Here is an 11,652-nt window from a genome sequence, read left to right on the forward strand (position 1 = left end):
GTGTGCGTGCTAATGAATGAATGAGTGGACATGAGGTTGTTGGTTAGCTGTTGAAAAGTTAAGTTAATGTTCAGCACAAGTAGAGGAAATGCAGCAAGTCCTTCCTTTTCTACTCCGCTTTAGCCTAGACCTCCTTTACTGTTCTCAATCACTGACACCTGTGTGTGTGTGTGTGTGTGTGCCAAGTGTGTGAGAGTGAGCGTGTGTGTGAGAGAGTGTGAGAGCGAGCGTGTGAGTGTGAGCGAGCATGCATGTGTGTGTGAGCAGTAGCTTATGTGGTACTTTGGTCTTAAACAATAACGGATTTTCAGGTAAGACTGTTTAGCATGTTGGTTGCAGCAATGATAGGTTTGTGTGATTGAATGCGTTTGGTGTGTGTGTGTGTGTGTGTGTGTGTGTGTGTGTGTGTGTGTCCAAGTAAGAATAGGTTCTAGAGGGGAATGGTCTGGACTTGTTGTAAATTGTTGCCCTGTAAAATGGTCATGAGCTGTTCATCAATAAATCCCTTTCAAGTCATTTAACATGTTTGAGTTGTGAATCTGTCTCCTTCACTTCCTTGAAATGAATCAGGATGGGCTTGTGTTGGAGTGGGTGGGGTTTAACTGAACGGGGCGTGGTCTTATACTATATGGCCAGAGCCGGACAGCAACGGAGTACATTTACTTGAGTACAATTTTGAGGGATCTGTACTTTACTCTCTGTAATCTGTACTTTACTTTCTTTACTCTCTGTACTTTCGAGTATAATTTTTGGGATTTACATTTTACGAGTACATTTGAGAGGCAAATATTGTACTCTTTACTCCACTACATTTCTATCCATAACCGTGAGTACCCGTTACTACTTCTAAAAAAAAAAAGGAAAAAAGAAAAATCTCAGAAACCCTCAATTTGTTGTTTCCCTCTCAAACGTGATTGGATTGTGTAGGCGCCACTGATTGGGACAGCCTATCAGCAATCACCTTCAGCTTTCCGCCAAAGTCAACTCCATGGTCAAATTTAGATAAGAGACGAAACCCTAGCAGGTCCATCCCGGGAAGGTGCCAACCTGTGGCCCCACCTCGCCAGACTATTTAAATTTTCTGAACAAGTTAATGATTTTCGCTTCAAGTGTTTCAATTACAAAATAGTATTTTGTATTTCAAATATGCATTTTAAATACATGTATTAGAAATACTGCCCATCCCTGGCAACATGGTAAAAAGATGAAAATGACTTGATTTTACTTTCAATTCCTTTTACATTCTCCAAGGTATTAACATTTTCATAACTCCATGTAGGACGTTTCTGAACATAAATGTAAGCACTGTGGCAGTAGTAATGCAATATTTAGAAAATGTAGGCTACTCTTGATACTCAAGTATTTTTAAAAACAAGTACTTCAGTACTTTTACTTAAGTAGACATCTGTACTTCATTGTACTTTTACTTGTAGGCTACTTGAGTAAAATTTAGCAAAGGGTATCTGTACTTTTACTCAACTCAAGTAATGAAGCTGTGTACTCTGTCCGCCTCTGTATATGGCCAAAAGCAGGGGGGCTTTGCATGAATCCTAACGCACAAGGCATTTATTTAAAACGGGTTAGTTAGGTGGAGCTTGAAGTCTAAATGGCTATCTTAAGATTTACGAACATGTAGAGAAATATAATCATATACATACATACATCCTCTTTATGTGTCTTATGGAAGGATCTGTGCATTGAGGAGAACCCTGCATTCACACATGAGCTCAGTGGTGAGCTCTTGTCTCGTGCAGACACGGAGATGACGAGACCCACCTAATATATTAAGGGTCATGAGACAGAGCCCTACTGTCCAGTCACGTCACCGTAGACATTTGAGCCTGCCCCCATATTCTATAAGACCCTTTCAACAATAAAAACAAAAACAATGCTTGAACGTTCTATTTGGGCCCCAATCTACTTCCTCTGCATTAAGATAACATATGGAATGTTAAAACGGAAGCCTTGTGGGGCCAACTATGATGCTGATAATGGAACTCTCTTGAAAGGGTCTATATTCTGTTTAACATTAAGCCAGGTCAAGAGTTCGAGGGCGAGTGAGGAAAATCGCGCGTCAGCCGCGACCCTCTCAAAAGTCTCGACGGCTCTTTGATTCGATTTCGTGTGTGATTTGGTGGGTTGATCTTTGCGCGCGGAGTGTGTATTCGCGCGGCAGCGCAGATGCGGATTGCGCGTCCCCCTGTGATAATGAAACGGAACTGTGTGAAAGCAGTTCAAGGTGTGAGCTGTCATTTTCGCATTTCCCAAACGCGTCTCCACGCAATTAATTGGGTTTGCTCCATCACTGATGCTGATTGACGTCATGCCATTTGGCCAAGTAATGTGACACAAGCAGCCAATTCAAGACCGAAAGGGGGGTGGGGTGGGGGTCTAAACTCTCTTAATTACAACAGTAATCTGAAGCAGTCCCGAAGTCGAGGAAATACTCAACCCAGAACTGCCCCTCCTTGTCCGAGACCCCACGGCCGAGGCCGGGACACTTACAACTGCTTTGACAATTAAATGTTGATAAATTGGATTAGTGAGTTTGATAAATAACATAATAGTAGGCTACAAGGAACAACGGATATTTGGACTGTGTAGAAGACACATTTAAGAATAGTCTTAGCCAGTGTGTGTGTGTGTGTGTGTGTGAGAGAGAGAGAGAGAGAGAGAGAGCGGTTTCCCGGGAGACGTGTGTGTTCTCTACAATGAGAAAGTGTACCGTGAGACCTTGTTTGATCCCAGCGGGACCACGGCACCCCGGTGTCCCGTGGGATTCTCCGCCTCGGTACCCGGTAACGCGTGCGTGCAACTGACTAAACAGACCGGTCAACAGGTCCGCGCGTTCAGCGCAGTCAGCAAGAAGCCGGCGACCCCTCTCCCCCGTGGCCGCGGGTGAGGGAGTGGTGACCTGACGAGGGGAACCGTGTTTTCTTTTCATTACAGAACGGAGGACGAATGTGTGTGTAAGCGAAGTGGAGTGGAATAATCCCGTCAGGGCAGAAAAAAGAGTTCCCCCCTTAATCGGCCTCCTTTCGGTGAGGAGTGTCTCTCCCTCTCCGCCGACGGATGACCCCTAAAACAGAAGAAAACAACGGGGCCAAACTCATTAGTCTCTGAACAATTCCCTCTCTCCTACACAAACCGGTGACAGCCTTCAAAGCAAGGCCCGTGCGCAGCGCCGGGTCCGGGTCCAGACCTGATACAGCCTGCACCACCAGACCTTATAGGCCTACTCGCCACAAGAGACTCGGAGCTACCCGAAGTCGGTGAAATGGCCCGACGCGGAATAGGCTACATTTACGATATTGCCCAATCGTGATAATCCAGGATAGTAATGGCCTTCATATTCTAAAAGCAAACGGTCGACTCGGCTCAGATCAAGTTACCTTATTTGCCTAATTTTGCCATAATTCCTTGTTAATTTAGGAAGAGGCTGTTTTCCGCCGAAGTAGACCATTTCTCATTGTTCCGCTTCCCGTTTTGTTTAATAAAGTAAAATTTGTTTTCTTTATTCATTTCTTTATTTCTCAAGTTTCTACTTGTGTGTGTCTAAACACTTTCTAAGTGTTTAGAATCGAACAAGTAAAATATCTGTGTGCTTCGAAAAGGCCTACAATTAAGTCATAGCTCTGTCATGATGCTGGAATAGAATAGGAGTGTTGCTTTGACATTAAATTAATATAAACTAATATAAACTATTAATATAAAATAGTGTGTCCGCCCCTCTAATGGTCCTAATAACCATTAATTGTTATTATTTCGCCTCCATCTCCTCTGAATGGATTTCACATGCAGGCGTCAATCTTAAAATAAGACTAACTAATAAAATGATGCATGTTATTAAATTCCTCTTTTTCTTTTGTTTTCCTCTTTCTTCTTCTTCTTCTTCTTCTTCTTCTTCTTCTTCTTATTATTATTATTATTTCTAATGGTAGGGCTACTTGGTTATAATAAAACATTTGTATTATTATATTATTATATCAAACATTTAAATATATATAGCCTATATAAATATATATATATTTAAATGTTTGATATAATTTAAATATACATATATATATATATATATACAAATATATATTATATATTATAATATATTATATGTATTTGTAACACAAGCCTACACGGTTTAAACTATATAATAAAAGAACACAAATTAAATTGGGTTGTGGGTTAATTAGATTTATTTGGTTCAAAATAAGCGCAGAGACTATAGAGGATTGCTACATATTTAGGATTCTCCGTGCGAGCCCGTCTAACTGGGCACGGGGTTATTTTAACACCGCCGCGGGATAAGATACATTTTTATCTGCGTCTCGGGAACTCGGTGTTTCCGGTTATCCTCCGCACATCCCTAAGTGCCATTGTTCAGGCTGCCGGCGATCGTGGGAGCGTTCTGCCACACGGGAGTGCGCTCTCATGGGCCCGTGGAGTGCGCAGAGTTTCTGGAAGAGACTACCTTTAATTAACCATAACACGGAGAGTTTAAAACAAACCTCATTCAAAGTAGTAGCCTATCAAGGGATAGGTTTTCCCCGATAAACTGTGAATTGAATAGCTATACTGTTGATGTTTCCGTGAGAGTTGTCGGCTATCTGAACTAATAAAATGTGTATTTAAAGTGGAAAAATAAAATGGCATGTATGACAATTGAATAGTTGCAGACATCGCTCCTTACAGACCTAAGGGTCAGTACAGTTCCCTGATTGCGCAGGAATAAACATCAAGTCGACAGCCGACCTGTGTGTGTGTTTGTAAGTGTTTGTGTGTATTGGCTATTTAATTAGGCTAGCTCAATTATCTCCTCGATGTGAAATCTGTCTCTTTGATAATCTTAACGTGCCTCCAAACGGCGCAATACGCACAGGTCGCCCGCACGACCGTCCTGATTGAATTACAGTCGCGCGAAAGCGCTAGGCTTCACACGTCCTGGTCCGTACTCTAATAGATCTTTTTTCGAGCAGTGGGTGTTGCGAGGCCGTGTGTGTGTGTGTGTGTGTGTGTGTGTGTGTGTGTGTGTGTGATGAGGCCGTTTGGTCCTTGTTAGTTTGAGATAGTGATAGGCCTACTGAGACCGGCCGGCGAACTGCAAACAAGCTGTCTAGAAGCCAGAGCCCTCTATCACACACACACACACACACACACACACACACACACACACACGCACACGCACACGTTTACCCTGTTACCTCTAGAGGTTACAGATAGGCCCACTACCCATGGCAAAGGCACACCATGCCTACATGGACTCACCAAACAAAAGTTCGTTCCTTATTTGAACTTGGATGCCTGAATATATTGAATTACAGTGCAACGACAGATCTCTCCTTGGCTGTTGCTGGGTTTATCTGCGGGTTAAATCACCTTTTAGCAACCCACATGAAAAGGAAACGCTCATCTCGAGATGTGCGGCATGCCACCGCAGACAACGATTGTATGTCCGCCAGGGTGCGCTGTTGCCCATGGAATACCTCTCTCGGTCTCGCGCGCAGCGTCGCTGCAGCATCCTCCTCCCACGTCCCACATGTTGCCTCTCTCGGGCGATTACGGTTGATGACAACAGGACCCAGACGCGCGAGCGGGTCGTCGTGGCAACAGTACATCCACCCTGGCCCAAAAACAGAAATCCTCCATCCCAAAGGACTTAATAAAGCTCATAAACTAAAGACTCCCTGCTCCTCTGCATGAGCGGAGACGGCTCCTCTGAGCTGAGATGAATTCTTAAAGTGCTGTGATGTTACCATGGAAATGTGAGAGAATTAAAAGTTATACATCTGTTCCGCATCGCTGTGAAGTAAGTGCCCACAGAGTTGGCATTTCAGATGCCCTGACGTCGCTTCTGTCCGAACTAAGCACAGGCTTCGACTCGACGGACTCCGGACGCGCAAGCCAATCAGAGGCGACGGTGGGCGGGGTCATCAGAGAGAGAGCTCTGACAAATGTACCTCCTTGCAGACGCTCGCGGTTACTTGCAGTTCAGCTCGCGCCTCGACGAAGCCTCTGCGCGTTTATTTGGCGAAGCTGTTTCAGCCACAGAGCTGCAGATTAGCTCCCGTTACTGCGACCTACAGCCAGCGCGAGCAGGGACCTACTTTCGCCCATGATAACTTTACCTTGACTTTACTTTCACATTCTTTCATTCTTTTGTTATTTTATATTTAATTTTAAGGATTTTGTTTTAATTTCGAACTACATTTTCTTATTTAATTCCACTGACCATTGATTTTTTTCTGTTGTGAGGAGTTCGGTCGGCTTCTACCAACCATAAGATTTGAACGGAATACCTCGCCAGGTTTTTTTTTTCCTGCCTGTCTTGCGGCGAAGGCTCGCGCGTTTGGAATTGCTGGTCCTACCTGCTGCTCGAGCTTCAGTCTGAGTGTTTGTCCTTCCCATACGGAAACAATTTGGGATTATTCTCCATGTGTGTGTGCGCGGAGAAACGGACAGCGGCGGAGAAGGCGACGGGGCTCGCCCGCTTGTGAGGAATGCCCGTGCCCCTGCTTCCGTCGACTCGCTGCTAAAGGAAGAGAGTCCGCGCAGCCTCGCGCTCTACTTACCGAATGAGAAACTACCGTGCGCGTCAGCCTCATCCGCCTCTCGCTGTGCTTTCGAGAGGTGATTTCGGATCTGCGTGCAGGCGCCTCGCGGCAACTGTCGGCGGGATTTTTCTCACCTACCACACAGGGACATTCCGCAGAGTGCAGTTTGGTGCCCGGCCTTACCGGGACTGCTCGCGGAGTGTTGCCGTGAGCCCGTGGATGCGCTTCTTGTGAGCTGGCTTTTGTTGCCGTGGCCCCTCTCCGGCTGCGGGCTCGTCTCCTCCGGCGACGGAATTGGGATTCGGAGTTTGGATTGCCTCAGTTTCGGGGCGTTTGTGGCAGGGGTGATCTCGTGGCCCATTCGGAGCACGTTTGGAGAAAGAAGGAGAAGAGCGAGCCCCCAGTGAGGCGGCTGTCGGTGGAATCATAATCATGGGGGAATCTTGGTGGATGTGTTACTTTGGAGTTTTGTTTATCGCGTTTAAGGTGAATCTGTCCCGCGCGATCGTTTTGGACTCGATATACTGGAACACAACAAATACGAAGTAAGTGTATACCTACACACACACACACACACACACACATTTCATACGACAACAACTATACATTTGTTAGACTCTCTCTCTCTCTCTCTCTCACACACACACACACTTTTTCACTCGCCGTAACTCACTCCCTCGCGGAAAACAAGGCTACATAGGGAGAATAGCTCGTGCAGTGCACAGAAAGTGCTGCGTTGGCTTTTCTCTCGCGCATGAACCCGATGACGGATCGGTTCGATAAAACGCGCAGACGGAATGAATGCATGATTTGTCTCGTAGCGCCCGAGCCTCTCAATGGAAACGGTCGTTTGATCCGGTTTCTTGTGAGTGACCCGTCCATGTAGATTTGAGGTAAGGCAGCGTACGAGGAAGACAAGAGAAGGGCAGCTTTCAAAAACACTCTCTACCCTCCCCCTCCCAGTCCGTTCCCTCCCGTAGTCTCCAGCTCAGAAATGTGCAATAGGCCCGAATGTGTCTGAAATATGTGCCGTGCTGTGCCTGGCTCCAGGCCGACGGCCCTGTTCGTCTGTACGTGAAACTATGAGACCAGATCAAAAATGGATCCCCACCCGTTTTAAATGAGGTCGGTCAGTTGGCCTGGTCTCTCCTTCGTTGGCTATGTGTGTGTGTGTGTGTGTGTGTGTGTGTGTGTGTGGCCAAATGTTTATTTCACCTTCTTTACCTTTTCTCTTTTAAGAGAAGTGCCCTGGGCAATTGTGTTATTTTCTAAATGAGCACGTAAAATCAACCTTTCCAGTCTGTCCTTGTTAATAATATCTTATGTATATCTAAATATATAAATGTGACTCTAATGGCAAATCGTTTTTATTCTGGCGTTATGTTATGTGATACGTTCATGGATTTTAAAATACGCAGTGCCCTATAACCATACCAGTTTCTAAAATAAATGGTCAGGAAAAATCCAAGAAAATAAAAAGTTAGTCTGAAAACAGGAATAATCCAGGAAAATAAAAAAGTTAGTCCGAAAACAGGAACAATCCTGTCCTCGTGCCGCCGTTGGCCCATAGCTGCGCTTAAACGAGTAGCCGTCTGCCCTTCATATGTATTTCTTATAATGTAAGCACACAGCACGGCCTTTTAGAAAGTAACATTACACGGCAATGCACCTCTAGCCGACACATAGTAGTGTGTGTGTGTGGCCTACGTGTGTATGCGCAGCCTAGACCGCCATGTTTGAGGCCTACGGCAGGCCTACCAGGACTGACCCTGCGATATCATTCTCTTCACCAACCACCTGGTTGAACTGCGCGCTCACACACACACACACACACACACACCCACCCACCCACCAGTGACATCTTCTTACAGCCCGAAATCCACATAGTGTACCCGTTAGGTCCGGTCTTTGGTCAGGAGTTTTGGTCCCCACTGGGAGCTCGCGCTGCTGCCCGTTGTTTTATTCCGGGAGGCCGTTTAATAATTCACGGCTTGACCCTTCTTCAACCGGGAGGCCTATTCCACAAAGGGGTTAAGCACAGACCCGCTCAATCCCTTTAGTCACATCCCCGGACTCGAGCGGGAGGGACAAGGGGAAACCAGACGGTCGGGAGGGAGGCCGCTCGTGATGAAGCGGCAGGCTAACAGGTGGCCCATGTCGTTTGCTGATAATCACCATCCTAATGGCGACAAGAGTCATCCGGTCCCACCTGCTTTAGCAGTCACCTCCGGTTTAACGGACATCATGGGCGTGCACAGCTGGTCCTGGAGCTGTATGCACGCGGGGTCTCAAGGTGAGGCGATGGCAGAGGTACCGGAGCGCCCTAATCCGCGAGATGGAGCGCTATGCCTCCTCGTCTTAACGGCCTGCCGGTGCAGCTCGCCTCTTTTATTTATTTGTATCATTTTTTCCTCTCTCTCCCCCCTCTCGCGCCACAGTTGCGCCGTCCATTGGCAGCCATCGCGCGCAGCAGCGCTGACATCTCCATTTAAACTCAACAACAAGAGCCCTGTTCCGGCGCTGCGGCGTCTCAATGGAACGGCTCGGAGGCGTTAAATCAATTCTGAATGGATGGAGAGAGAGAGAGAGAGAGAGAGAGAGAGAGGGATGATATGAGCAGAGAGAAAGATGGTATGCCACTCGCATTTGTTATTAGATCGTCTGGCTGCGGGCGTTTGGCTGTGCGAGGCAGAGAGGAGAGATGAGATGAGTGCTAGGAGAAGGAGAGGAGAGGAGGGGGAAAGAGAGGAGAGGAGGGGGTCGAGTCACGGAAGAACGGCTCGGGGTGCGGAGTACAGCGGGTGAGGAGAGACGTGTTGAATGCGGTTGTAACGCGGAAAGCAGAAAAGCTCCTGGCAGAGATGCCACGCGGCAAACTGTCACGCACGCGAAATTATATTTGATTTCCTCTAACCTGTGTCAGCTCAGGACACGTCACATTAACCATCGACTAAAAACGAGAATGAAATGTCTTACAGAGTAAACTACAAAATAATAGCTTAACGCGTAGGCTATTTACTGCCATGTTTAAAACGATTAAAGAAATGTCGAAATAGCAAATCCCGACTGTAGTCTAGTCCTTTGACGAAGGTTGCAGTTGTGAACCAATCCAGGAGCTCCGTCTTACATACATATGTAAATGCGTTGCCCTTTAGTGTGTGTGTGTGTGTGTGCGATCATAAGGAATTTGCGCTGCAGAAACCTCGAGCCTGTTTCGAGGGCCGACCTCTTTTGAAAAACCCCAACTATGTGAGTATGCCTGGAGCATCAACAGGATCGCGCACTGTGTGTGTGTGTGTGTGTGTGTGTGTGTGAGAGAGAGAGAGAGAGAGAGAGAGTGAATGTTGCATTCTTTGCGTTCGGTCAAGGTGACAGTGTTCGGTGGGGCAGAGGCCCGACATTTCCGTGTAGGCCGCGCGGCTCGTCACTCTCTCTCGTCTGACATGGTGGCGACAGGCTCCGCTTTCCACCTTCCGCACCGTTACCGACTCGCGCAGGACAATTCTCCCGTCGTCTTTTCTATATTCACTTCTGTCAGAAATATGAAATTCACATTTAGGAAAATTACACTGTACTACTCGTTGTGTCGCGTGTTGCTTTATCGATCAAATCGATTCAGAGCAATTATGTAGGATGACAGATATTAATTTTAATGTTAGCGAAGTTTGTCTCTTAAAGAAAAAAAGAATATTTGCACAATATCTCCACCCTACACACATTTACACACATACACACACAGAGAGAGGTTGCAGTAATGCACAATCTCTCCACCCTACACACACACATACACACACAGAGAGATTGCAGTAATGCACAATTTGTTTTCCTTCTTCACACACTACTTTTTACATGACAAAATGTATTGTTTTGTCACGCCAATAAAGCTCAATTGAAGGGAATTGAGAGAGAGAGAGTTTTATTATTCTGTAGATGATGTGTAGATCACTACTGGAACCATTTGTTAAGTGATATGGTGTGATGGGATGTTTCTCTCTCTCTCTCTGTGTGTGTGTGTGTGTGTTAAGGAAGCTCTTCCTTTACTCCCTGTCGCTCTGTGATTTAAAACACATTGTTGTTTACCTTTAACTGCTTTACGACTGATGTACGTGTCTCGTAAAGATTTACTCCTCTTTCTCCTGCTCCCCTCTCTCCCTCTCTCCCTCCCTCCCTCTCTCCCTCCCTCTCTTCGCCTGGCCTTCTGTAATCCATTTTGTCTGCGGCCGGCGAAACAAAGCCAGCACTGCCTTACACATCCTGCTCCATAGAGACCCGCTCTACTCCCCTCCTCTCTTCATTAACAGATTACATGGCAGCTAGGACCCTTTGTGTGTGTCACACACACACACACACACACACACACACACACACACACAGAGCCATACACATGCAGATCTACAGGAGCTGTGGAGAGGGGGGTAACTACCCCCCCAACAGCCCCCTCTTATAATGAAGAAACTTAGGAGACCCCCCAACCCCACTCCACACACACACACTCCACACACACACACACACACACACACTTAGACATACTCTATTTCTTGGTCTCTTGTGCTCTTTGTGTGCCGACGGACGTCCTTTGAGCACTGGGTGATGTGATGGAAATGGCCCAGCTGATTGGCTGTTCCTGGAGACTGAGGTAGTGAGATCATGGGCTGTGTGAATGAGAGAGAGAGAGAGGGAGAGGGAGAGAGAGGGGGAGAGAAAGAGAGAGGGAGAGGGAGAGGGAGAGAGGGGGGGGATTGCAATAGTCTCAGGGTGAGGAAGAAAAAACATCACAGAAGGATTAACCTCAACTCGCCGTCTGCAACTCCACATTGTCTCTTTCTCTCTCTCTCTCTCTCTCTCTCTTTCTTTCTTTCTTTCTTTCTTTCTTTCTCTTTTTTTTTTCTTTAATTCTGTTACATTTTATTCTGTCTAGTTTGTTGGACTTCTCACCCCAACACTATATAGAACTTGGGGTGTGTGTGTGTGTGTGAAAGAGAGAGAAAGAAAGTGTGTGTGTGTGTGCATGCATGCATGCGCGTATGTGTGTGTGTGTGTGTGTGTGTGTGTTGTGGCCATAGCCTTAAAAATAGCACAGCATATGAACACACAATTCAGTGGCAGC

General features: G+C 46.4%; 1 protein-coding gene across 1 annotated transcript in view; it reads left to right on the forward strand.

Annotated features, from left to right (window-relative positions):
• The first annotated feature begins 5,991 nt into the window (after positions 1–5,991).
• Positions 5,992–11,652, forward strand: part of efnb2a (ephrin-B2a) — a 20,116-nt gene continuing 14,455 nt past the window's right edge. Inside the window, exon 1 of the mRNA XM_048239722.1 lies at positions 5,992–7,090. Within this exon, the coding sequence (XP_048095679.1) occupies positions 6,978–7,090 (113 nt within the window). The 5' untranslated portion in view covers positions 5,992–6,977. The remainder of the gene's footprint in view (positions 7,091–11,652) is intronic.

This window comes from Alosa alosa, chromosome 3 (assembly GCF_017589495.1).
Source record: "Alosa alosa isolate M-15738 ecotype Scorff River chromosome 3, AALO_Geno_1.1, whole genome shotgun sequence".
NCBI classification, from domain to species: domain Eukaryota; kingdom Metazoa; phylum Chordata; class Actinopteri; order Clupeiformes; family Clupeidae; genus Alosa; species Alosa alosa.